We start from the raw sequence: 27,358 nt of genomic DNA, 5'->3' as shown, positions 1-27,358 counted from the left end.
ATAAGTGATCTGAGGAGAAAAAAAGCAGTAACAATTAAGGAGATCAGGGAAGAATTCACTGAGGAAATAGCACAAGAACTAAGAATTTAAGGTAAACAAAGATTTTGATAGGCACAGATGAGAAAGATGGTACATTCCAGATATGGGATAAGGCACTGTGGTACGGCCAGAGAATAAAGATGAGACAATGCATATAAAATGTTTTGCAATCCTTAAAGTGCTAGGCTGTTAGCTATCATTATCGTTACTATTATTGTAATTTAGACAACATACACATTAATGTAGTGTGAAAGAAACATAAAATGAATGGAAAGCAAGAAGTTGAAAAGGTAGGTGGAAGCCAGATTGTGACAGGCTTTGATTTCCAGGTTAAGGAATTTGTACTTCACCTATAAGGCAACAGAAAACCAATGATGATTTTTGAACTGAGAGCGAAATTATCAGACCTGTGCCTTAGATTATTTTGGCAGCTGTGTGGAGAGTAGATTGGAGAGAGGAAATACTGCAATCAGGGTAAACCAATTAGGAGGCTGTTACAGTAGTTCAGGGAAGAGGTGATAAGGGACTAAGTTATGGTAGCAGCTATGTGAGTGAAAAGAAAAAAATGAGTTTTCAGAGACATGGAGGTAGAACTGACAAGGATTAAAAAGTAAAGTAAAAAATATTTAGTATCACCACTGTTACTCACTATAGAAATGACAAGACTTGGCAACTGGTTAGATGGGGTGAGAGGATGGAGAGAAGAGGGAAAAAGGATGCCATTAAGGTTATATACATGGTTGACTAGGATGATGTTAGCACCAAGGACCTAGTTCATTTATTTACTTATTTCAACAAACTGCATTCCAACTGTGTTCAAAATTAAGGATTATAAAGCCTTACATGTTATCTCATTTGAGACTCACATCCACTATTAGAAGTAAAACAGCTATTATCTTCACTTTAGCTGAGGATAAAGGAGCATAATTTACCCAGCATTATTTAGCGAATACATAGCTGAGGCAACATTTAAACCCAGATTTTCCAGACTCCAGGTCTATTACTTTACCTGCTGTACTATGTAGATACCTCTAAAATTAAGCTGTCCTGATTTTACCTCAGTTAAATTTTCTTTTCATGTGAATCTTTTTTCTCAGCATCATTGTTAAAATTATGAGGTTAAATCAGATGATGCAAAGATCTATTACTCTATGGTTCTGCCTGTGACTGTGTATGAACCTGTACCCTTTCCAGGAAGGAAAAATCCTTAAAAGTGAAGCAAAGACACGAGCCCCTGCATTTTCATGGTTCCAGACAGTGAAGTAAAAGAGCCAGAATATGAGTTATTTTGGAGGTTTACTAACAGAACTTAATAACGGACTAGGCATAGAAAGTGAGAGAGAAAGGAAAAGAATCAAAGATTACTGCAAAGTTATGAGACAATGATAGTACCAATAGAATTAGAGAAGTTAGAGGTAGGGCAGATTTAAGAGGAGGAAAATAATTAGGTGTTTTATTGGAGTTTTTTTTGGACACATTGAATTTGAGATGTCAACAGGATATCTGGCAGGCATTTGGAAACATTAGACAGAAGTTCTAGAGAGGGCGTTTTGGGAAAAATCTGCAGAGAGGTGATGATTGAAACCATGGGAGTGTCTAAGATCACCGAAGGCAAATACGTGAAGAAATTCTTAATGGAAACTTGGGAAACACATTTAAGGGGCTGAATCAACTTGACATTATTAAAAGAATGAGTCCTTTCCAAATCTCTTATTTCTTGTGTAGAAGCGTTAAACAATGTCTAAAAGAGTCTTTAAAAAATTCAGTAAGCTATTTGATAAGCATGTTGTTTTTGAATTTTCTTTTTTTATTAAAAACTATATTGTCAACAAGTATGAATAATTAAATATATGCAGAACAAAGCGTAGCAGTAAAACTGTGAACTGTTACATAACTTTAAAAGCAAATATTAAATTAACACAGAAATAACCACCAATATCATGTTGTTTTATGTGCTACATCAAAGAGCCAGTCAGTCAATAAGCTTTTACAAAGTGCTTCTTACACACCAGCCCCTGTCCTAGGTGCTGAGGGTTCAAAGACAAAAATGAAAAACAAAACAAAACCAAAAAAAAAAATAAACCCTCATGAAGCTTATATTCTACTGGTGGAGACAACATGAGTATCTGTAAATACATATAAAACAATACATAGTAAATTTTGGAAATAAGGCCACTAGCAGCTACAAGTGATAGATCAGGAAAGATACTACTTCAGCAGATTCTTAAAGGAAATTAAAAAAAAAGAAGTAAAATGGGAGTGCAATTCAGGCACAGAGGACTGCCAGTTGAATGGCAATGAGACAGGATACAAAGTGCTATGAAGAATATCAAGAAAGCCAATCTGGCTGGACTTTGGGATATGGGAAGGGAACTAATCAGGGATAACTTGGTAAATGTTTAACAACCAGCTCTCGGGGTGGAAGGGGGAGAAGACTGTGCTGAACATAGTTTTAGGCTTAATCTGCATTTTTAACATTTTCTCCTCAATTTTCTTAAGTCTAGACAATCAACAAAACAATAAAGCCTTGATATATATTGTTTGCCAATAAATAACGCTTTGTCAGTAAATAAATGCTCACACTGAAAATTTAACAATTATCATGAGAGCCAGTAAGAACTGTCTCCAGCACATTGCTGTGAATAATGTAGGTCAGAAAGGTAGACTGGGTCCAAGATGTGAAGGGCTTTAAATAGTAAAGAGAGGACTGATATAGTCAGAAATGCAGTTCTGGAAAATCACTGCAGCTAGTTTGAAAAAAGAAAGAGACTTGCATCCAAGACACCAATGAGTACTTATCCCTTTACTTACATAGTCTATTAATATTATTTGTTTATATTTTGTTTTTCATACAATGTTTATGCAGCAGACAGCCATCAATCAGCGTACTTTTTAAAAAGTAAAACAAAATTCTGCATTTAAACAATGAAAGATATTACCTCAAGCCATAAAGTTACTAGAAGTATACAGTTATCAAAAAAGTCACACAAATCTATGTGCTTTGTACACAAAACCTGATACATTTTCAAAACCATTTATGTTTTAAGTTGGAAAACTGAGTCTAACTATTACTTTTGCTGAATTTGGCTCTCAAACTAGAAATCTAGGGTTATGTGGCACCTGATAGAAAGTCTTAGACCATATTCTTTTTCTGTAATCCAAATGTCACTCCTGTGCTAATTTTCTAGCAAATCTCAGTGCTTAATAAAAACAAGACAAGCAGATATATGAAATCATGGTCTACTACAAATCCAACATAACACAGAGTTGTGAGCCATAACAAACATGCCACTAATTAATTTAAAGATCAAGAAGATAGATCTTGGGGGCATTGGTGTTATACTGAGATTTTTATATAAGTTATAACTGGTTGTTTCAGACACAGCTAAGAGGAAATTTTGCCACTTGGATTTGGTCATGCTCCACAATAAAGTCATTATATAATTTTTTTAAAAAATTAGTCTATATCCACCTTAGAAATAAATGCAGTATTCCACAGAACATAATGTCTTTTTAAAGAAAACTTTAATGAAAATGCCATGTAGAAGGCTTTATCTTAACTAGAAGGCTATATGTTTATTTGGTTTTTGCCACACTTTTATATGCAATATAAAGCATACTTTGCACTGACTATTATTCAATCGTACAGAATAATTAATTTATAAGATTGATATATCTTTCATATCTATTTGAATTAGGATTGTTTCTTTTAAGCTGTAAACTCACAAAAGCAAGAGCTATTGTCTGCTTACTAAGATAATGTCATGCTCTTATTAATAGATACTTCATGTTTGTTGAATAGTAATGGGCTAACACAATCCATAGAAAATAATCAAATTTACTTCAATCAGTAGTTTTAGTTAATATAAAACCATATCTGAAAGATGTAAAGCAGTGGACAATTAATTAATTTGTGTTTCTTAAACCTTGGCCTTCTTCAAAAGAGAGCACTAGATATCAAGTCAAAGTATTTGGGTCCAAAACTCTCTTCTGCTATTTACATGTGTGACCTCAGGCAAATCACTTAGTTTCTTCTTTTGGCTTCAGGTTCCTCAAATGGAAAATTAAGAGAGGGGAGAGAATTTAGAACTCAAAGTTTTAAAAACAGATGTTCAAAAACAAAAAAAAAAGTTTTTGCATGCAACTAGAAAATAAGATACACAGGCAATGGGGTGTAGAAATTTATCTTGCCCTACAAGAAAGGAAGGGAAAAGGGGATGGGAGGGGAGTGGGGTGACAGAAGGGAGGATTGACTGGGGAACAGGGCAACCAGAATATACGCCATCTTGGAGTGGGGGGGAGGGTAAAAATGGGGAGAAAATTTGTAATTCAAACTCTTGTGAAAATCAATGCTGAAAACTAAATATATTAAATAAAGTTAAAGCTAAAAAAAAAGAAAAAAGAAAATTAAGGCATTGAATCAGATAATCTCCAAGGTCCTTTCCACATTAAATCCTATCAGTCTTGTTCAGCCCATGATCAAGGATCTAACAAGGAAGCATGCTCTTAGGTAACTATTTCCATCCCCCCAATTAATGCTATGAAGAACTGTGTATTTGTAAAAAGTTATGTGGCTAATTGGAACACTTTATCACAATGAGATTTGAAGGTGCCAGGCTTCCTTTATAGTAAATACTCTTGAAAGTGTTTGATTAATAATTATCATTAATAGTAACAACAATCATAATAATAGCCAACACTTATATAGTACTTTAAGGTTTGCAAAGTAATTTATATATTTCCCTTTATCAGACATTCATAGCATTAGTTCAAGGAAATCCTTTATTCTGTCAACTTTATAATTGTTCTCAAAGTAAGCTAGTGTGTCAAATTAATTTCAGAGACACTATATCAGCATATCACAGCAGAATGTGTTTATAAGGTTTTTTTGTCATAGTATATGATTAATTATTGTAATGGTGAGATGTACAGTTTATGCATGTGTATGTATATCCTTATTCAGTAATTGCTAGAGAGCTATTGTACATACTGTTTTTCTAAAATTATATTTAGATTCTTAAACTCTATCTTCCTTACATTTGTACCATTATCTGAAAGGAGTATATTGAAGGTGATAGCTATCAAGGTTGTGCAATCAGTTTCTTTCTATAATTATATTATTTTTCCCTTTAAGTTTTTAGAAGCTATGCCATTCAGTGTGTACTTATATTAGTGATTTATTTTATTCCTTGTGTTACCTTTAAACACAATGTAGTTTTCTTCATTGTCTCATTTAACCATGTCTGTCTTTGCTCTTGCCTTGGTTGAAATCATAGTTGCTACCTCTGCTTTTTTGAGTTCTCTGGAAACACAATAAATTTCACTTTGCTCCGTCATTAGAACTCTAATGCTGTGAGTTTTTAAGTTTCAAGCATGTTTCTTATCAACAATATATTAGTAAATTCTGCTTTCTAATCCATTCTGCTAACTTCTATTTTATAAATGAGTTTATTATCCCTTCTAAATTAATGGTTATGATTACTAATCACTTACCTCCATCATATGATCTTACATGTTTTACTCTTCAAAGAGAAAGATGATGATAAAAGAAGAGTGTTGTTAGCAATAGTGATTTACAATTGAATTGATCTCCTTCTGCTCCACTAGTCTTCTCTTCTCCTCACCAAGACTCTACCCACTGATTCCTACTTGTTCACTATCAGCATAACAGACAATATTAATAATAAAAATAACTCTTACATGAGTATATGAATAGTTTCAGAAAAAGCTTCTGAATAACACAATACCTACCTAAGTTTTAAATAAATATTAAAAAATAGGAATAAATGGATATTTCCTAATATGAAAAGTACCTAAAGCCAAGAGCCAACATTTTATTTAATGAGGATAAATTAGAGGCTTTCCGTTAAGATTAGAAGTAAAACAAGAATTTCATTAACACAATTACTATTTAATATAGTGCTAGAAATGCTAGCTATATAATGAGACAAAAAAAGATATTGAGGAAAGAAGCATAAGCAATGATTAAACATTTATCTTTTGCAGATGACATGATAATTTACACAGAGACCTCTAGTCAGTCAACTAAAAAGGTTTGCAATAATTGAAATAATTGATAATTTAATAAAATTGTAGCATATAAAAGAATCTATGTAAAAATAAGCATTTCTGCATATTACCATCAAAATTTAATACAAGGAGATGGAAAGAGAAACTCTATTTAAAATAACCACAGAAAGTATAAAGTAATTGAAAGTCTACCAAACAAGATATACACACAGAAACTATGATTACAACTCCAAAATACTCCTTATAAAAATAAAGACATCTAAATAATTGGAGAAATATGAACTGCTGATTGGCTGAGAAAATATAATAAAAATGACAATACTCCCTAAATTCATTTACCAATCAAACTTTCAAAAGATTACTTTAGAGAGCTAGAAGAAGGAAAAAAGGCCAAATTCATCCAGAAAAACAAAGGCCAAGAATCTCAATGGGAATGATGGGGGGAAAAAGTAAGAAGAAATGGACCCAGTAGTAACAGACAATACTACAAACTATACTGCAAAGTAGTAATATTCAAAATTATTTGGTACTGGTAAGTAACAGGGAAGTTGGTCACTGGAATAGATTTGGTAATCAATATACAGAACCAAAGGAACACAATAATCTAGTATTTGATAAACTCAAAGATGACTTGCTGTTGGGATAAGAATTTATTACATGACAAAAACTGCTACGAAAACTAGAAAGTGGTCTGGTAGAAACTATGAATGGAACATCATACTTTATAACTAGATCAGCTCCAAATGATTACATGACTTAAAAACAAAAGGTCAAATCATAAACAAATCAGAGTAGCAAGGAAGAAATTACCTTTCAGATCAATAGATAAGGGAAGCTTTCATGACCAAACTAGTGAATGGGAAGATCACATACGATAAAATAAACAATTCCAATAACATAATTTTTTTTTACACAAACAAAACTGGTATAGCTTAAATTAGAAGGGAAGTAGTTAACTGGGGGAAGAAAAACTTTGTGGCAAATTTATCTGATAATCATTTTGAAGATATATTAGGAATTGATTTAAAACTTAAGAATAAGAGCCATTCCCCAACAAATAAATTGTCAAAGAATATGAACAGACCAGCTTTAAAAGGAAGAAATCCAAGCTATGAATATCAATTTGAAAAGGGTATTCCAAATTGCTATTAAATAAACATGTAATAAAGCAACTTGGAGCTTCCACCTTAAACTCATCAGACTCAAAAAGTTGACAAGAAGAAATTTTTGAAAAGTGTTGGAAGGGATTCTGGAAAACAGGCAAATAAATTCACTTCTGGTGGATCTGTGAATTGGTTTAACCATTCTAGAAACCAATAATGCCCCCATAGTTCCTATACTATGCAAACCGTATGACCCAGTGCTAGTCCTATCACCCCAAAGAGATAAAAGAAGAAAATGACTCATGTGTAAAAAAATGTTTATACCAGTTTTTTTTAGTAGCAAAATGTCTGGAAATTAAGGAAGTACCCATCAAATTTTGTTTTATGGATGTAATGGAATACTATTTCATTATATAAGAAAGGAAAAAAGGGACAGTTTCAGAGAACTTTGTTAATACTTGTATGAACTGTTTCAAAAAGTAGCAAGGAAAGCTAGAACAATTTATATAATGACAAAACAGTGTAAATACAAACAATTTTGAAAAACTTAAGAACTCTGATCAACCCAATGACCAACTACAATTCCATTGGCATGGTGATGAAACTTGCTACCCACCTCCTAAAAATTGAATCCATGAGTCACATATTTTTTAGACATGGCCAATGTGGGAAGTTTTTTTTTTTACTTAATTACGCACATTTGCTACAAGGGTTTGTTTTTCTTTCCTTTTTTTTTTCTAAAAGGGAAGTAGGAAAATGGGAGGAAAGATAGATTTTTGTTAAAATTAATTTTTTTTAAAATGTCATTATGGATGGAAGGCAAGACAAACCAGGTTTCTAAACTTGTGGACTTCTGCCTGGCCCATATAACCATAAGCAACATAATTCAGGTTGAAGGTCACTGCAAAGTTAAAGTCATTTTTTTTCCAAGGAGTGCAGCATTGGGTAGTGGGAAGAGTGCAGGAATGGAAGTCATAAAACCTGGGTTCAAATTACAGCTCCAGCACTTTACTGCCTCTATGATAGTAGGTGTATTTCCCTTACTGTCTCTGGGCGTGGGTCTGTGCAGGTCATTTAAGCACTCAGTATATTTTTTAAAAATAGAGGAAGGGTTAATTATCCTATCACATTTATCTTGATTTTTCTCTGAAAAGCAACACCTGACATTTATAGAAAGCTTTTAGATTCCAGAAGAACTGGATTCTTATTTGTTTATGTTTACAAATGAGGAAATCCACCTTCATATCCAGATCATTTGCAAAAAGATTCTCTGTTGACCCATATGTCAGAATGCTTCAGGTGCATACATCCCTTTTGCTACTTCAATCTTCCATTCCCTGCACTGTGTACATGTATATAACTGGTTTTAGTTGTGAATATACTAAGAAAAAATATTCTAAAGAGCTTAGTGACTGATATAAACAAGAAAAAAAATCTCTTCCTGAAAGTGAGATATTTGAGCCAAAGTGAAAAGCAAATAAAATCGTGAAGTCATGAAAGAATTTTTTAAAATGCCATTTTTATAACTTGTGGTAAAAAAGATGCTATCACCTGCCATCCAACCTTTTGATAATTAGAGGTCCCTCCTCTGGTAACAGATGAGGCTTATACTTAAAACCTGCCTAGCTTCGTAGAACCTGCCAGGGCTTATACTCAATTAGCACAAACAGAGTCACTTCCTCAGCACCATGAGGATTCAAAGACAGAATAAGATAAAGAGTGAGTTTGATCAGGATTAGGAAAGGCTACAGTAATTAAATCACAAACCCTTTGAAGTATCCTTGTAAAAAAAATAGTCATTTTAACAATTTCCATCTCTGAAGCTATTTACAATAAACTTAGTGCCACAGTAATAAGATGTGTTATCATTTTGGGTCTCCATTCACCAAATAAACAAATTTAACCATAAAATACAGTAGTGCCAAGATAAAATATATAATTATATATAAAAATAGGCAAAATATGTTTTGACAATGCAGTTATTTCCATTTGTGTGACCAGGAAATAATTCACTTCAAATTATTACAATAAGATAATTCTGTATCTGAACAGAAAAAAAATTGTGAATATGTAAGCATAACCTAAAAGCTGGAGAGCATCATTTATAAAAACTTAAGCTAGAACTTTGACTGCTTTTCTCAATTTAAAGAAAACTTATTTACCAGTTCTAATAGGACCAGTAGTTTCCTGACACAGCTTTATCCATCTGTGAAACCTTATTGTCCTCAACTTCCATAACATAGCTTCCTGGTCGGTCTAGGGGTATAAAAAGTCTTGGCCAGGCACATAGAGTTAGCTCCTCTCAGACTTAGCGTTTCCTTAGATCACAGGAGTCATCATACCCTGAGGACTGATTGTCCAGACGCATTTCCAGATAGAGACAAGAAAAACCAAATCCAGATAATCATTTTGTCCCAACATCAAACCCGTAGTATGAGTGTACATGCTTTGGAATCATGCCTAGGACACTTGGCATAGTTAGCAGGATGAAATGAGGGACAGCCTCATGGCTCACATTGTAGTTGAGTCAAGGGAAGAGCCCTGCACATATAGATTCCTCCCAATTGTACAAAGGAATCTTCTCTGTGGGACCTGTCCAAGGTGCCTCCCTAGACAGACAGATTAGCTCTGTGAGTGCTAAAGGGGTTTGCCTGAGAGGGGAAAGGGAAAACCAAGGACACTAAACCTTAGTTGTTGTTAAGGGAGCTGCTCATGTTGGACTGCCATTGACTTCAGAGTTAAAGTAAATAGGGCTGCATATTCAGTAGCTGACAGTTTTGGGCTTTCAGGGGCAAAACAATGAAAGCCAAGAGGCAGCTAATAAAGCTGATGGCCCCTCAAATGAAGAGATCCCTCTTGATGCAGATGGAGGGTGAAGAGTCCCAGCCTAGGGTCTCTAAACCAGAGATCCTGATTCCTTTTGAGAGGGGAACCACATCCTGGAGAAAAAGTGCAGACTTTTGACTGAACTAGGAACTCCCACCAGGGTAAGGAAGTCTTATCCGGAGGGGCTTATCCTAAGAGCTCCCAGGGTAAGGACAACACCTCTCTGCCTGCGGGAATAGTCTGGCGAACAATTCTCTCTACCTAGGTTCCTGGGGCTTGGCCCGGTGGGTGGGCTGGCGGGTGGTAGGGAGATGGGTACAGAGAGACTTTGGAACTCAGCCTTTCTGAAGGAGGTTTTGTTTTGTTCACTTCTGTTTACTCCTTTTCCCCTTTTTCCCCATGAGTTGACCGCCTCTGCCCTAGAAGATCATTAGGACCTTCTATCAAGGTACAGTATGTGACAGGACCAACCATTTCCTAATACTCTGCCTTGACCCTGACACAGTCTTCTTCCTCCTGCCCTGGACCCCATGCAACTTGATTGGCCTCATCTTCTTTGATGCAACTTCCTGGTCTGGGGACACAAGAGGTTTCAGTAGCTTATAGTCAGTACTTCTCAGACTTGACAGTCTCCTGAGACCACAGCAGTCACCATTCCCTGGTGACTGACTGACTGACTGACCAGACACATTCATAGATGGAGATGAGAGTGGTGCTATACAGAGAAGACAGCCTTACTTCATATCTTTGCTGGGTTAGGATAAAGTAAATCTTTTTCTCTGTTAAATGTTCAGTGACTTGGCAGTGCCTCATTTTGTCCCAACATCAAACCTGAACTAAAAGGGTGTCAGATTTCAAGCCATACCAGCAACACAAATCCTGTCTTGATTTTAGTTAAAAATGAAAGCACACGTTCAATTTCATACTATTTATTTACATTTTATAATTTCTTAGTTACAAAGCTAGTAACCCAAAGTGGACAATGAAACACCTTATTAAATTTGGTTTTGACTACATTGTTTTATTTTTTATCATTTAATAGCATACACAAATTATCACAAAAGACACAGATAGAAGGAAGCCTGTCAATCTCAAAACAGAAGAAAGTGCTCTGTCTCATATTAGCTTATTCTTCACATAATGAGAGTAAGGAAAATGACACTTGTCTTTTACATAGTTTTAAAAGTCACAGAATAGACACTTTATATTGGGAAATTTTGGCTATACTACTGTCAGGAAGACATAAGACAAATTAAGAAGTAAGAAGGTCACAATGAAAAAAAAACAGGTGCAAATAGTTTAGAATGCTTTTTTTTTCAAGTTCCACATTTTTCTATGAAGTTTATAAACAAATCTGATTTCTAGCTTATCGTTTCCAGCAACAGAAATAAAATTTAATGCTTTTGATTCACAAGTTTTATTTATGAATCAACACTTGAACTGATTTCCCCAGGGGAACAATTCATTTGACATTTAAAACAAAGATATTTTAAAGAGCTAAATATAACTAACTAATATCACAGTCTAAAATGGTGGTTAAGATAATGAGACTACCTTGTATTAAGGCACACAAGAAAATTGTTAATTTAATTTGGGCTGCCTTTCATATATGCAAATGACACATCAATAAGGAACATACTTTAAACGGTTTTTCCACTAGTGGTGATAAAGTTGCCTTGATGCATCTCAATTCATAATCAGTTCCCTTGGAAACCAACCAATCCGATGAATCTACAAGACTCTCAGATAGAGTTAAGTACAGCAGGTGGCCTTGGAACAGAAAGAAGCTCTGCCCCTGACAGGGATCAACCCTACAATCTTGACCTCATTAAGCACAGTATTCTAACTAAGCTAACCAGTTCAATCACACACTGTAGGCCGAATTATCTATGGTTATTACTCTGACAGTTAGAAAACTACTTTTAATCACAATGAAGTTCACAATTGTTGTTGAGAATCAATGAGATACATCTCACACAGAAGTGAACTTTGATTGTCTGTCCAGGATGAATATCCTAGGCTGAAAACCTCAAAGATTATCCTCAATCAGCTAGGTACTATATTAACTCCACTGCCTTCATAATTTCTGTTTTATTTCAAAATCAGGTACTATAAAATGAACTTAAATGCACATTTCAGTCCCTGCCCAACTCAATCAAAAATCAGAGGGAAAAATATTAGAAGTGAAATTTAACTCGATAGAAATAAATGCTGGGAAGCAAAAATAGTACCACAATAATCTATATTGTTTGAGAAATTTAAATACACTTACTTGAAATTAATTAGCTTGAAAACAAGTTTTACAAATCCAAAATATCAGCCTTCTTGGAAAAAAGGGAAAAGAAGCAGAATGTGACAACATCTTTGGGTGTTCTTCTGGAAAATGATTTACTTTTATAATTAGTTACCTTCAAATCATTAATCCCCAAAGTTCACATTTTATTTCCTTGGAAAGCACAAAATGCATTAAGTGAAAGATTCCAAATACATAATCACTTTCTCCCCCTTACATGCCCCATCAAATGATACCTTTTACTGTCTTTCTGCGTTTTCTTTTCCATTGCTAGCTATTCACCACCAGAGAAAGTCAACAAATCCATGTGGGCATTTGTCAGCATATACTATAATAAATAATAGAATTTTAAATGATCTAACTTTTCTTCTCACACTCTATAATGCACAATTCTTCACAAAAAAATAAATGCTCTAGAAAGATTAAAATATGTGGATGAGAATTAGGAAAATCCACTTGAGCACAGCAAAATTGCGTGTTCTCTTCATCCCCTCTCTTTTCTTTGCCTTTTCTTAAGTGTAAGAACATGAGAATGGAGGGAAAGGGGAACCATTTCTTTGATTCAAGAATTACAAATGACAATCACAACACTGAACCGTGACTAGAGGGAAGGCATTCAGTAAAGAACAAGAAAAAAGGTATGACTTAGAAACCTGATATAATCAATTTAAAAGGAAAATTCATCTCAGTGAATTAAAAACCAAGTTCAACAAACATATTTACATACACTTCATTATTGTATTTTTGAAAAAAAGAGAGAACTTTTTGACAAATCACTGAACAGCAGCATGTGTGCCCCAAATGTGTAAGTGAAACCCTAAAGAAATTCTTTCTAACATCTGTGAATAATTTAATATCATCGCACACTTTCCTTGAAGAGAAGAGATCAGAGTAGAGCAGCAAAACATCCATATGTAGTATTAATTTTTTCTCTCCTATTAAGCATGATCTGAAACATCTTAATTTTTTCCAGAGGGAAACATACTTGCAACACTTTTCACCTTAAGACAATTTGTTATTAAGCAATAGAAGGTTTGTGCACTAAGAGCAAGGCAGAGTTAAGTCAGAGACAGTTAACTAAATGAATCTTTCTCTAATCAGGAACTTTAAACGACAAGAAACAATGAAATACTTCACTAGGGTTTTTAAATCCCATTCCTTCAAACTCACAAGAATACACGAGATTACTGAAGATGACTGAATGAATATTTACATGAAGAATCATAAGAAGACAAATCACTTCCAAATATCATTTTTCCCATTTATAATTAATTGGGTTTGTAGGAAACTACTACCAGTGATATCATACTGGTCAAAGCAAAGGTACCAGGAATGGAAATTTTACTCAACCACATCTAAAGATTAATGTTTAAAATCGCCTGTTTTATGTTGGATATGTTACAAACTGCCTACTTAGGTCAACATAATCTCAAAACTCTAATAAAACTAGATTCGTTGTCTTCTTCCTCCCTGATCTTCCACTCCTGTTCTTAAATCCCTCAGCTAATGCTGACAAATGTGTTCTTTCTTTCTCTCACAACTGTCCTCAAAAGGACAGGAAACAATGATCAAGCGGATTTAATTAACTGATTGATTAATTAATTAATGTTAGGTAGGAACAAGACCTACACTGAGAAAATTCATATGGAATTTTCTTTGACAAATATGCCTGTTAGACACATACTTCTTAAGAATCTTGAGCCTTCACTAGGAATAGAGTCTTAAATTCTCCTTATTTTACTAGTTTAGTATATTCAACAAGAATGACTACTAACAGCTATTGCTTTCATGTCACCCCAATAAATATCTGCTCATTCCAAATATTGGTAAATACAAAGCAGTAAAAAGAGTAGTAGAGCTGCTGAAGACAGTTCTATGTTAGGGTATTCATTAAAAGTATCATATACTTTAAAACAAAACAAAACAAGAAAACTATAAGGATCAATCTGTCCTATAAAGTGAATGAAAAACGCATAAAGAACAACGAATATATAAAAGCAAATAAATCTGACTGCATACATATATATTATGAAGTGAGTATATATTTTATTTGTTGTGGTTTAGTGCTTTCGGTTGCATCCGATTCTTCATGACCCCATTTGAAGTTTTCTTGGCAAAAATACAGAAGTGGCTGGCCATTTCCTTCTCCAACTTATTTTATAGATGAGAAAACAGAGGCAAACAAGGTTAAGTGACTTGCCCAGGGTCACAGAACTAGTAAGCGTCTGAAACCAGATCTGATATGAGGTCTTCCTGACTCTAGGCCCAGCACACTATTCACTGAACCACCTAGCTGCTCCACATACATATACACATATATATGAATACAAACACACATCCACATCCACACACACTCCCCCCGCCTCCCCTCCCACATACAAAAGGTAGAGGCCCTTTGATGAACTCTCATGTATCAATGCAAAATACCCAAAACAATTATGCATAAACAGAAAGAGTTCCAGAATTCCATACCTGGAATGTGCTGTTACTGTCTTAAATTGATGGATTTTTAAAATAATCCCATTTTCAGTGGAGAGAAATATTAACAGTTAAAATTAAATAGACAACTAAACATATAAAAACAAAACACTACCTGGACCTTATAGATGCTATGGTTAATTTTAAATAAGCTTACCACATGAGAGATCAAATCCCAGAGATCAAATAATCTATTAACTAAGGCTATGAAAGACAATAAACTGAGTCGACTAAGCCACTATGAAAAGTAGGCCAATGTTTCATTCTACTAGCTCATTTTCCATTAGTCCTTACTTTCAATTTTACAGATTAACAAACTGAGGACCTGTAGAGGTTAAGCGACTTGCTCAACATCATACAACTATTTAGTGAACCAGGATTTGAACCCAGGTTCTGATTTCAAATCTACTTCACTACAATGCCTCCATATATGAGTACTTACTTTGATAACACTTGGGGTACTCACAATCAGCACTTATTTGAACTAACTTTAGTAACATGTGAACTCAATGGATATTGAGTAGCTGTAAAACAAAATGAAGCTCAAACAAGTAAACACCACCTAGAATCAATGGAAAACTTAGGGAACCTTACATTTTTCCCAGTGCATCTCCTAAATGGTGTCTACCGTAGAGGGTCAGAATGACAGGATAAATTAAGAACATTTCTCAGTTCCTCCTTAGTTCTTCAGAGTATAGCTTCATTAGTTTATTTAAAATGTATGGCCAGATTAGAAATATATTCAAATGTAAGTAGGAAACCACATTCTAATGTGAAAAACAAATTATACACTTAAGCAAATAGGTGAACCATTTCCTTATCTTTTCCTAATATTCTTTAAATTATTTCCATCATTTAAAAAGCCTTAATCCTTACTTACACATAAGAATCCTTATCAATTTTTCCTATCCTTGGCAGTCCTAAAGACTTTGGATCTTTCCTTTTCTTCCCAAATTCCCTATCACACGTACCCAAGAGGCTAAAAAGAAAATCTCATGACCATTTTGAGACAAAAAACAAAAGCTATCATTTTTTAAAAACTATCTTCTTATCTTTCTTCAGCTTTCATCTTTTTCATTCTTTTGTTAATTATCTGGATTCTCAGTGTGGTTGTTTAGTTGTTTTTTGTTTTTGTTTTTTTCAGCAGTTTCTGACTCTTAGTGATCCCATTTGGGGTTTTCTTGGCAAAGATATTGGAATGATTTGCCATTCCCTTCTCTAGCTCATTCTACAGACGAGACTGAGGCAAACAGGGTTAAGTGACTTGCTTAGGATCATGTGGCTAGTAAGCATGTGAGGCCACATTTGAACTCATAAAGATCAATCTTCCTGCCTCCAGGTCTGACATTCAATCCACTGAGCCACTTTCCTGGATTCACCAATATTCCCTTTATTGCGTATTTGTCAACAACTATTGCCCATCTCACTCCCTTTTTTCCATGCAATCAGCTTCTTGGACAGCCTGAATTTAAATTTCTAATCTGGTCATTTAAATTTTACTCATCCACACCTCACTCTCCCAGTTCCCCTTGTGACTTTTATTTAGTTTGTTTTTGTAGGATTATTAGCTAAAATTAAGAAAACATTGTGTGACTGTATAAGGGGACCATGGTAACAGATCTAAAAGCAAAGAACATATGCACATAGTACTTTAAGGCTTAAAAAGCTCTTTATCACAAGGTTGCAGTGAAGTAAATTGTGAAAGTACTATCCCCACTTTACAGATGAAGAAACTGAGGCTCTGAGATGTTATATGGTTGGCCCATTGTCACACAGCTAGTAAGCAGTTGAAGTAGGATTTGAACTCAGGTCTGATTCCAAGACCAAGACTCTTTCCAAATGAACCTGTTATTCTTGGTTCCATTACTTTTGTGCATTAGTCACATCCATGATACTTCTGTGGTCCATGCTAGTTAGTGGCCTCTTTCACTATACATTGTGAATATGGGTACTCATTTTTTAAAATCTACCAAATTCTGCCATGTTTATCTGAATAAATAAGTGTGAAGTCACCTCTCTCATCTAAAGAAGCAGCTGCTAATGGTGAAGGGAAAATTCAGGCTTCTACTTCCATTTAGTTATTCAGAGAATTTCGACTAGCAAAAATAACCATGAAAAAATGTAAAGATTTGCCTATTTAAAAAAACCAACAAATGATGTGAGAAGCCACTTGTCTTTCCTCTCAGTATAGACAATAAATTCTCTTACAGATAAATATAAATACAGCAAAGAAAAGAAGGTAATAGAAACTAAAAAGAAATTTACCTTCATCGGTTTCATGCCACACAATCCCTTCCAGATTCACGCTGGTCCCAGGTTCACAGGGTCCCAGGCATTCAGGCTCAGTTATTACTCCAACTTCACATGTATTAACACCCACTGAACGAGTTCGTACCAAAAGCTGTTCAACTGGGGCTGCAATATTGGATGAAGATGAAGAAAAGTAGGAAGGCAGAATCTGAGGCGTGATGCTACTGGAAATTGGTGGAGGTGGTGCTGGCACTGTAAACAGGGGGTCAACCTGAAAAACAGACATGCTTACTGCAATAGAGCTGAGTAGGTAGATGATTACAAGCAAAAATAACTTTATAACTGTATTACCTCTGGAAAAGATCACTATTCAAAACTCCCACTGGTACTTCAAATACAATTTGAATGTCCTTAATGATGCTAGAACATAACATATGATTAAAGGTACAAATGTAATATTCTTCATGCTAAACAAGGTTTAGCACATTTTAAGTTTTCAGTTATGCCTGAATTATACAGACTAACTTCTCAGAATTCATAAAATAGCTCTACACAACTCATAATTGCAGGAAAGTAAGCATTGCAAAATGAAAAATGCCCCCACCTCCACATCTTTTAAAGGAAAAACTTGTTTAAAAAAACAAAAAAAAACTACAATACATTTTCCTGTGTCTCACCACAAGAAACTCTAATGAACACCATACAGTTGGGCAGACAAAACATTGATAAAAATACTCAGAGTATCTTTTAATTTCAAAGTGACAAATACATTCATGAATTTATTCACAACTAAATCACCTCAGTTGCAGAAATATGTACATTAACAATCATATTAAGTTCTTAAACTGGATACGAATATTTTTAAACATCACCTCCTAGGTAGATGCTAATTATTAGTAGACTGTGTAGGCATGACCAAGAGTATTAAAAATTATTTTGTAGTGATTTCTGACAAGTTTTATTTTGCTCATTTGATCAAACAGCAAATCCCAATAAACTAAAGCCATGTAGTAAATGAAATATTCCTGTTCATCTTCCCTACAGCTTACAGATATTTTGAGCTGAGGTCTTTCCTATCTTCCTAGTGTCTAGATAGAACTGTCAGTGAGGAGTTGGGAAAATCACTTAGCACACAGGAGACACTTAATAAATGGGAAGTACTGGCTGTCTGCCATAATATCCTCTTCTCACCTAGCCAGTTGGAAAACTTTACAATCACCACACAGGCATGAATGCCAGTGAGTGTGCACATGCGTGTGCACACACGCACACACACACACAAACACATACACACAGATCACATACTACATCAGATTTCAGGTGGGAAGCAGAGTAACCACCATAAGACTGGGAATATCTTTTTTTTATTTAAACCAGACCTGTGATTTTATTGGTATAAATAATTCTTGGTAAGGAAACTGCCTCTACCGATTCAGTTCATTACCTCTACTGTAATTTATAATCTTAGAGAGCTGTTTGGAATATTGGGAACTTAAGTGACTTGCCCAGAATCACACATGCAGTGTTGATCTGAGACCAACCTTCACATCAGATCTTCCTGATCCAAGAAGCCACTTCTAATGTCCATTTGCCACACTGACTCTCTGGAATTTTTACTGTAAGTGCCCATATATAATGGCTGGATGTAGAAATACTAACTATTCATCAGTACACTAGCTAAGATCCATCTTCAATCTCTGGGAATGAGAATGATGCTAATTGTCACATTATTTAATCTTGACAAATAGCTATCAATTTTTTTAAAGGGCAACAGTAAAGATGTTACATTGCCAGACAATCAATTCTATACAAAGGGAAATTGCTGCACATTCTTTCAATTGAGTATCTCATATCCCATATGTAAATATGGACACCTATTAGGGAAATATGGGCAGAACTCAGCCTTGCTTATGCATTCATATTTTCCTAAAATACTTTCTAAGAATTCAGCACTTTTATAGATATAATGTATAAATCTGTGTAAAAATTATGCGTGTATGTAATAAAATGAGCTCTGATTTAAGCAGCTGAGTCAGCTGTTTCATCTTTTTCATATGAGTATAGGAACTATCTCTACAATTTGCATTTCACTAAAATGATAAACTGATATTAATTTAGCCAAGGAGATTCATAATTTAAGAAAGCAGTCTGTCATCCAACTGCCCATTAAAGGAACTTAATTTTGTACTTTCAAATCCACCATAAACGTTCCTTAGTTTGGCATTCTTTTGTTGTTCTTAATTCTTTATCTTTATCACAATGCCCTACAACACATTTAGAAGTTCAAATATTAAATTTAGTGATTTAAGTTTTCATGTAAATGTAGCTTAATGTAGATCAAAGTTCATAGTAATATATATACTTCATAAACTGACCTGACAAGAGGGAAAAATTAGAAAGAACATCCACAATAGTACTTACTACACACTGTTTGCCTAACTTAAGAGGTTACAATGTTGTAATAATATTTTTCTAGAATAAGTAAAACAAATAAAACTAGAATAATAAACCAACTTTTCAAGTATTTTTGTATGTTTTCTGTTGTTTAACAAAAACTTTTGTGTTTATTGGTGCTATTTTTGTAACTGTGACTTCCAAATAATCCCCACAGTACCACACTCCGTTATAAGTACAAACATCATGCAAAGACTATCTCGTGGTGCTTTTTTTCATTCTTCATGTATCTTTATTATTTTTGCATGTTTTCATACTCAACAACCTGTTGCATTTCATTTTAATCCACTATTCCACTCTAGTTGACTTGAGTTATTTAAACTATATACATCTAAGTTTATGATAGTTATAATTCTGTTCCTCCATTTATTTCTTTAGTATTGATTTTTATGCCCCTTCTCCTTAAAGTCAGCACTTCCTCCTACAAATAATTTCCTTATGCTACTCATACGTGTCTATGTATGTATGTATGTATGTGTGTATGTAAATTCTGCCCCCTCCATGTCTTATCCTCTTCCAAAACTGTAGAGAATGGTTCTTCACCACCAACCTATTTACAAAGAGAATGGGGCAAAGCCCACAACGAATTGCTTCACCTTCCTCACTAACAGTAACAAACTGTGATGAGAAACCCCAGGCTGAAAGTAATCAGCTTTCAACTTTGCTATTTGCAAGAACACTGAGTGCTCCAAAACGCAGGGAATTACCATCTGTGCTGCTTCTATACCCACCAGCTTACCAGTGTCTATCGTCCAACCTGCACTGCATCTTTTACATCCCCAGGCCTTGTCATATGTCCCACAGATGAACTTTTCTATATGTGCTGTCTCCTTCTATTACAAAATATGACCTTTTTGAAAGTAGGGACTCTCATTTTAAAAATATATGTATCACTGGTGCTTATTGCTTGACACATATGTAAGCACTTAAAATGCTTTTTCAGTCATTCATATTCATTTGAAGTGTATGCAAGTCAAACATTTAGCTCACCTCTCTTGTTGTTACTGCTGTTGCTGCATCTGTCGTGGTTTCCCAAGAATGATTCAAATGCTTCTTTTCTGATAAGGTCCAATTTTGTTTCCTTGATGATTGTGTTAACTTTGTAGGACATATTATTTTTGGTAGCAGCTTTAACTCCTCTCTTTTTGGAATTTACTATTCCATTCTTTTGTCTTTATTTCCAAGACTAATCATAGGTTATTTGACTTGGCATCCCTTAATAGCTGAAGGTCTTTCTCCTAGACACTTGCAAAATTTGTTGTTTGTTACTGAAATTTTGAAATTTAACCAGTACCCGCCTAGGATTTTTAAGCGTGGGCTTTTCTCTAGCAATGACAGAAGAGAGTGACTGAACAATACTTTGTTTTCTATATTTAAAAGTTCTGGACATGCAATTGTATCATTTCCTGCCAAAGAGAATTCAGGTTCTTAGAAGTATCATCTTCTTCTGGGAGATCCTTAAATTATCTCTTTCCCTCTTCTCTTCAAGGTCAATTGCTCTGTCTTGTACAAAATTCATGTGTTCTTTTAACATTGTTGCTTTTTGCTTCATCTGCATCAGTGGAGGAAGCACTCAATGACTGCCAATAGGTGTAATAATTTATATGGTATTTCCTCTCTTCCCTCCCCATTTTCATTCTCACTGCAAAACCAGAAGAGATGTAGTTACTATCCCATGAATAGTTCTATGTCTACTGCATGTGACCAGTATTTGATGGCTATGTGAAATACTGGCTTTGGGATATCTATCTAAGATGAATAAGAAATGACACTTATTTTTCTTTTCCCTTTTTTGGGGGCAGGAAGGGGGTTTAAAATCGAATTTATTTTTCAATGAAGAAAAATGTACCTTCTCCCCTTTGATCATCCCTTCCTCCCTACTGAGGAAAAAAAGGAAAAGAAAAGAAAAACAAAATCCTTGTTACACAAATTCCCCCACTGTATATGTCCAGAAACATTATGCCTTAATGTTTACTCCTCTGTTAAGCGTTGGTAGCACATTTCTTCACTAGTGTTTTAGCATCATGGTTGGTGATTGCATCAATCAGAGTTTCAAAGTCTTTCAAAGTTGTTTGTCTTTACTGTAATGTTTCTATTGTATAAATTATTCTCCTGGTACTGCTCTCCACATTCTGCATCAATGCATGCAAGATTTCCCAGTACTTCTCTGAAATCTTTCCCTACATCATTTCTTAAAGTACAATAATATTCCATTACATCCACATACCATAACTTGTTCAGTCATTTCCCAAATGATGAGTGCTCCCTCATTTCAATTCTTTGCCACACCCTCCCCCCAAAAGTCACTGTAAATATTTTGTGAATGAATCCGTTTACTCTTTGTTAGAGCTAACTAAGAGGGGTACTGGGTGAAAAGGTATGCATAGTTATTTAATACATTGGGGGGCTCAGTTCCAAATGGTTTTCCAGAATGGCTGGACAGGTTCACAGCTCTCCCGACAGTGCATTCATTCATGTACCTGCATTGCCACAACCTCTCCTGTATTTGTCATTGTCATTTTTGGTCAACTTTACTAATCTGATAAGTGTAAGGCAGAACCTCATATTGGCTTTAATTTTCATTTCTCTAATTATCAGTGACTAGGAGGAATTTTTATATGGCTTTTGACAACTAGGATTTCTTCCTCGGAAAACTGCTTATTGATTGATCATTTCTCAATTGCTTATAAATCTTAATCAGTTCCATATATGTACATATATAGTCATATATATGTATAAATACATATGTGTGTATGTGTATAATGAGACTTTTGTTAGAGAAACTCGCAAATATTTTTTTTCCTTTTTACCTGCTTCTCTTTTAATATTAGGTGACCTGGTTTTTGCCTTTTGCAAAAACATTTTAAATTTATGTACTCAAAATCATCCATTTTATCTCCTGTGAGATTCTCTACCTTTTGCTTAATCATGAGCACTTCACCTGTCCATAGACCTGAAAGGTAATTTTCTCTGTGTTCCTCTAAATTATTTGTCACCTTTATGTTACCCTTTATGCTTATGTCACATATTCATCTGAAGCTTATCTCGGTAAACTCTTTGACATGCTGCCTATACCTACTTTCTGTCAGATAGCTTTCTAGTTTTTCCAAGTCTTGTCAAATAGTGAATTCTTACTCCAACTGCTGTGGGACTCTTTTGGTTTATCAAACACTAAGCCACAATGTTCATTTGCTTCTGTTTATTGTATACCTGTTCCACTGAACAACCTACTTCTTAACCTGTGCAAAATTGTTTTAATTACTACTTTATAGTTTGAGACATCATACTGCTAGGTTTCCTTCATTTCCGTTTTTTTCCCATTATTTCCTACATGTTTTTGTTCCTCCAGATAAACTAGGTTGTAAAATTCTTTGGGAAGCTGACTGGTATGGAACTTTAAGAACAAATTAATTTAGACAGTTATTTTTATTAATTATAAATTAATAATTCATTGTATTCATTTACTCAATTAATTTGGCCTATCCATGAAAAATTAGAATTCCCCAATTAACTGAGCCTGTCTTAAAGTTCTATTCATGTCATTCCTTTGTGTGCATTAGCAAGCAGAGTGCCAAGTATTTATATTTTCTGTAGTTATTAAGTGGAACTTCTCTATCACTTCCTGCTTGATTTTGCTGGTAATATAAATAAAGGCTTATAATTTATATGAGTATATTTATATCCTGCAACTTTGCTTAAGCTATTGTTTCAATTAGTATTTAGTTGACTAAGGTTCTTGAATCAAACCAACATCTTGTTTCTAAAAAGTAATCATTTTATTTCCTCTTCACTCATATTTATTCCCTCAATTTCTTTTTGTTGTCTTGTCCTTACAGCTAGCATTTAGTAATAGTTATTATGTATATCTTTGGCTTTGATCCTTTTCTTTAGAAAACCCTCTATTGCCTTTCCACAAATTAAAGAGAAAAAAAGAGAAAGTTTCAACTTTATCACCATTACAGAAAATTCTGGCTCTTGGTTTCAGATATATACTATTTGTCATATAAAGGAAAAAAATCCATTTATTCCTGTTTTCTATTTTTTAAAAAAAGGAATGCTTTTTTTCTTGTGAAAAGCTTTTTTTCTGAATTTACTGACTTATGTTGTTCTTGTTATTGGTATATTCATTTACATTTATAGTTTTCTTAATAATGAACCAGTCTTGCATCCCTGGATATATGTTCTTGTAGTCTCCTTACTAAACAGCTTTCTTTCCTTATTTTTATTCTCCCTAGTATAGATAATAAGACCATGTTTCTATCATACAATAAATTTGGTAGAACCTCCTCTTTTCCTGTTTTTTAAACAGATTTGGTAGTAATGGCATTAACTATTAATAATGTTTTATGGAATTTTCTTATAATCCATATGCTCCTGAGTCCCCCATTTCCTTGATAGGTCATTTATGACTTGTTAAATGTTTCTTTCTGAGAACAAGTTGTCCTCCATTTCCTATTATGCTAGGCATTTTATATATACATATACATATGTATGTGTATATATATATATACACATACATATGTATATGTATATATATATATATATACACATAGTAAATATTCACACATTTCATTTGTTAGTTTTACTGGCATATAATTGGGTGAAAGTTTCTCATAATTTATTTTATTTTTTCAGTGGTTTTGAAAATACCTTTTGCTTTTTTTGGTACTGCTAACTTGATTTTTTCTCCCTTTTAAAATTAGCTAATGGCTTGTCCATTTTACTATTTTTTTTTAAAAAAACAGCATTTAGTTTTATTAATTCAATATAATTTTTTTGTTAATTTCTTCTTTTTTCCTCAAGTTCCTCAATTTCTAAGTTTTGAGTTATCTAGGGTTTTTTTAAGGTGCATGCCCAACTCATTTATCTGCTTTTTCTTTTATTGATGAAAAGTTTTAAAATTTATAAATATTCCCCTAAGAAATATGTTGGCTACATTCCAAAAATTTTGGTATATTGTCTCATTGCTGTTATTGTCTTTAATGAAATTATTATTTGTACAATTTATCCCTGGATAAACTGATTCCTGAGGATTAAGTTATTTAGTATAATTGTGAACTATTTATTCAGTAGTCCTTAATTTTTTTTTTGCACTGAGGTCCATAAAAGATGTTTTTAGTATTTGTGCTTTCATGTATTTCTTTGAATTTTTTAATGTGCTAAAGTTTGTGAAGGTTTCATGAAAAGCTGAAAAATATAATCTCCAGATTATTGTATAATAATCAACATATCTAACTTTTTAATATTTCATTTAGGACCTCCACTTCTTTTTAGTTTGTGTTTTCATTTTATTTATCTAGGTCTGCGAAGAGTAAATTGAAGTCACTATGACTGTTGCATTATTTCTCCTGTAATTCTTTTAACTTCCTTTTTTACTTTTCTTTAATTCCTTTAGCTTTTGTTTGAAGTATGTTGGCGCATGTTATAAGTAGAATATTTATATTGTCATTGTCTATGATATCTATCAGAAAAATATAGTTTCCCTTTTAATTAAATCTATTTTTGCTGTGGGCTTGCCTAAGACAATGATTACTAACCCCTGCCTTTCTTTTATATTTTAGCTGAAGCATAACAGATTTTACTTTGCATTCTTATTTTAACTTTATGCAATTAGGTGGCACAGTAGATAGAGCACTGGGCTTGCAATCAGGAAGACTCATCTTTATGAGTTTAAATCCAGCCTCAGACACTAGTTGTGTGACCTTGAGCAAGTCACTTGGTTTGCCTCAGTTCCTCAACTATAAAAATAATCTAAATTAGGAAATGGCAAACCATTCCAGTTTCTTTGCCAAGAAAACCTCAAAATGGCATCATGAAGAACTGGACACAACTGAAACAACCCAAAAAGTATTTTTCTATTTAAACTGTGTTTCTTGTCAACAAAATATTATTGAATTCTATTTTGTAATCTCTTCTTCTATTTGTTTCCATTTTATGAATGAATTAATCCCTTCATAATAATTATCATTAATTGTCTATTTCCCTCTATCCCCTTCCCTTATACATTTCCTTCTGTTTCCCAGTACCCTCTTTATAAAGAAAAGAGTGGTAAAAGAGGAATGTGATGAGCCCCAGTTCTACAGATTTGATGTAATTTGCTTCTGTTTCATTGTCTCTCCTCTCTTTCCCCCACCCAATGCCTAATAACAGGTTCTTTCTCTTTCTTTTCTTTTAAGCCTCTCTTCAAAATCCATCCTCCTCAGAGATTTTTGGACTTGGGATTAATATATCTTAATCTATCTTTCCTCTGATCACCCTCCTCCTTTCTCCCCATTCCCTCCTGTTTCCCTGTTGAGTGACTGTATATCTTTGACTAGCTCAAATTAGAGTGGGGATCAAGTGTCACTTGCTTGTCCCACCTCTTCCTCCTTGTTTGTAGTCTTATGCTTAAAAACCCCAATGATGTAAGATAATTTCCCCCATACGTTGTCTCCCTTCTCCCCTCCCCCCATCCAGTCTGTCCCTTTCCCCATCCCTTTCCATTCTTCTTTTAAGATAATCAAAACATAACCAAACTATTGCCAGGCTCTCTGTCTTATTAGGCTTCTTCTATTACTCCAATGGCTTTCAGATCATCCAGTGATTTTTAAATCATATTTCTTGCATTGCGTTTCCAGGTCAATTGTTTTAATGTGAGATACATTATAGTTTCTTCCATTTTTTCAGTCATTTGATTTGTTTTAATATTTCTTATTGCCTCATGGAGTCATTAAGTTCTATTTGGTCCACTGTCATTTTCATGGTTAAGCCTTTGTTATCTCTTGTGCCAAGCTGTTAATTCTCTTTCAAATCTTTCTTCCACAGCTCTCATTTCTTTTACAATTTTTCTCTAGTGCTAGCCTTTTATTTGTAAAAATATTTTTATCTTTAACATTTATTAAAACTCTTGCTTCATCTCTTCCAAGAATTCTAGTTGAACTTGTGTCTCAACTGTGTTTTTCTTTGAGGCTTTGCTTGTAGATGGTTTTCAGTTGGTCTTTTCTTCTGGGATTCTGTCTTTAGCGTCCCTGTCATCACATTAGCTTTTTATGGTGGGATTCTTTTTTCATTGCTTATTTATCCAGCTTACTTCTTGACTTTGGACTTTATGTTAGGGCTGGACTCTGGGAACTTCTGGAGCAAATATCTGGGCTGAATTTGTGCCCTCTTGGGTTCTGCTACTTTCACAGGATATTTTGATTGTTACTCCAAGATCTCAGGGACAGCTCAAGTTGAAGACCTAAAAGCTTTCATTGCTTACAATGCGGTCTGATGCAGGGCAGTGATTGCCCTGTTAGTCTGTGCTCTGCAGTTTCCTGACCTGGGTTTGGGTCTGAGCAAACCACCTGTGGGCCCATCCCTGACTGGAATTCTAGTAGACTTCTCCTGGACTCAACTACCATCAGTCATCTAGTAAATCTGTTGCACACTTTCATATTGAGTGGGTGCTAGAACTGAGACCTTGCTCTACTCACAGGGTCAGAACTACAAAGCTATTGCTTACTTCTGGACTTTATTCTTACTCTATACACAATCTAGGGGTCTGTTAAAATTTCTTATCCTGGAATTCCACCTCAAGTACAGGTTTCCTCCTCAGTTCACCCTGGTATAATGACCTGGACCCAAGTAGTCAAGAGACAAAACTACCAATTAGCACCTGTTCCTTCAGCCTGCATAAAGTCAGGCTTTTCTATATAGGTCTGGGACCTCTTCTCTCTCTGGTACACTGCCTTCATGTTATTTCATTTCCTACACTGGAATCCTCTACTCCTGGTTAGAGCCATCCCTACTGTCCACAGAACTATTTGTCTCCCTATGACAACTTGGGCTCAAAAATGATTCACCGTGGGTTTTTCCCTTGGTTTTTAACAACCAGGATTTAATCTGATAAATTTTCTAGATCTCT

At 34.4% G+C, this 27,358-nt stretch overlaps 1 protein-coding gene across 1 annotated transcript in view; it reads right to left on the bottom strand.

The window, feature by feature from the left end:
• ZNF608 (zinc finger protein 608) overlaps positions 1-27,358 on the bottom strand; it is a 217,785-nt gene that overhangs the window by 74,552 nt on the left and 115,875 nt on the right. Inside the window, exon 3 of the mRNA XM_036741750.1 lies at positions 17,035-17,290. Within this exon, the coding sequence (XP_036597645.1) occupies positions 17,035-17,290 (256 nt within the window). The remainder of the gene's footprint in view (positions 1-17,034; positions 17,291-27,358) is intronic.

The sequence above is a fragment of the Trichosurus vulpecula genome, chromosome 1, assembly GCF_011100635.1.
Source record: "Trichosurus vulpecula isolate mTriVul1 chromosome 1, mTriVul1.pri, whole genome shotgun sequence".
NCBI classification, from domain to species: domain Eukaryota; kingdom Metazoa; phylum Chordata; class Mammalia; order Diprotodontia; family Phalangeridae; genus Trichosurus; species Trichosurus vulpecula.
This window is presented reverse-complemented; position numbering and strand designations above follow the sequence as displayed.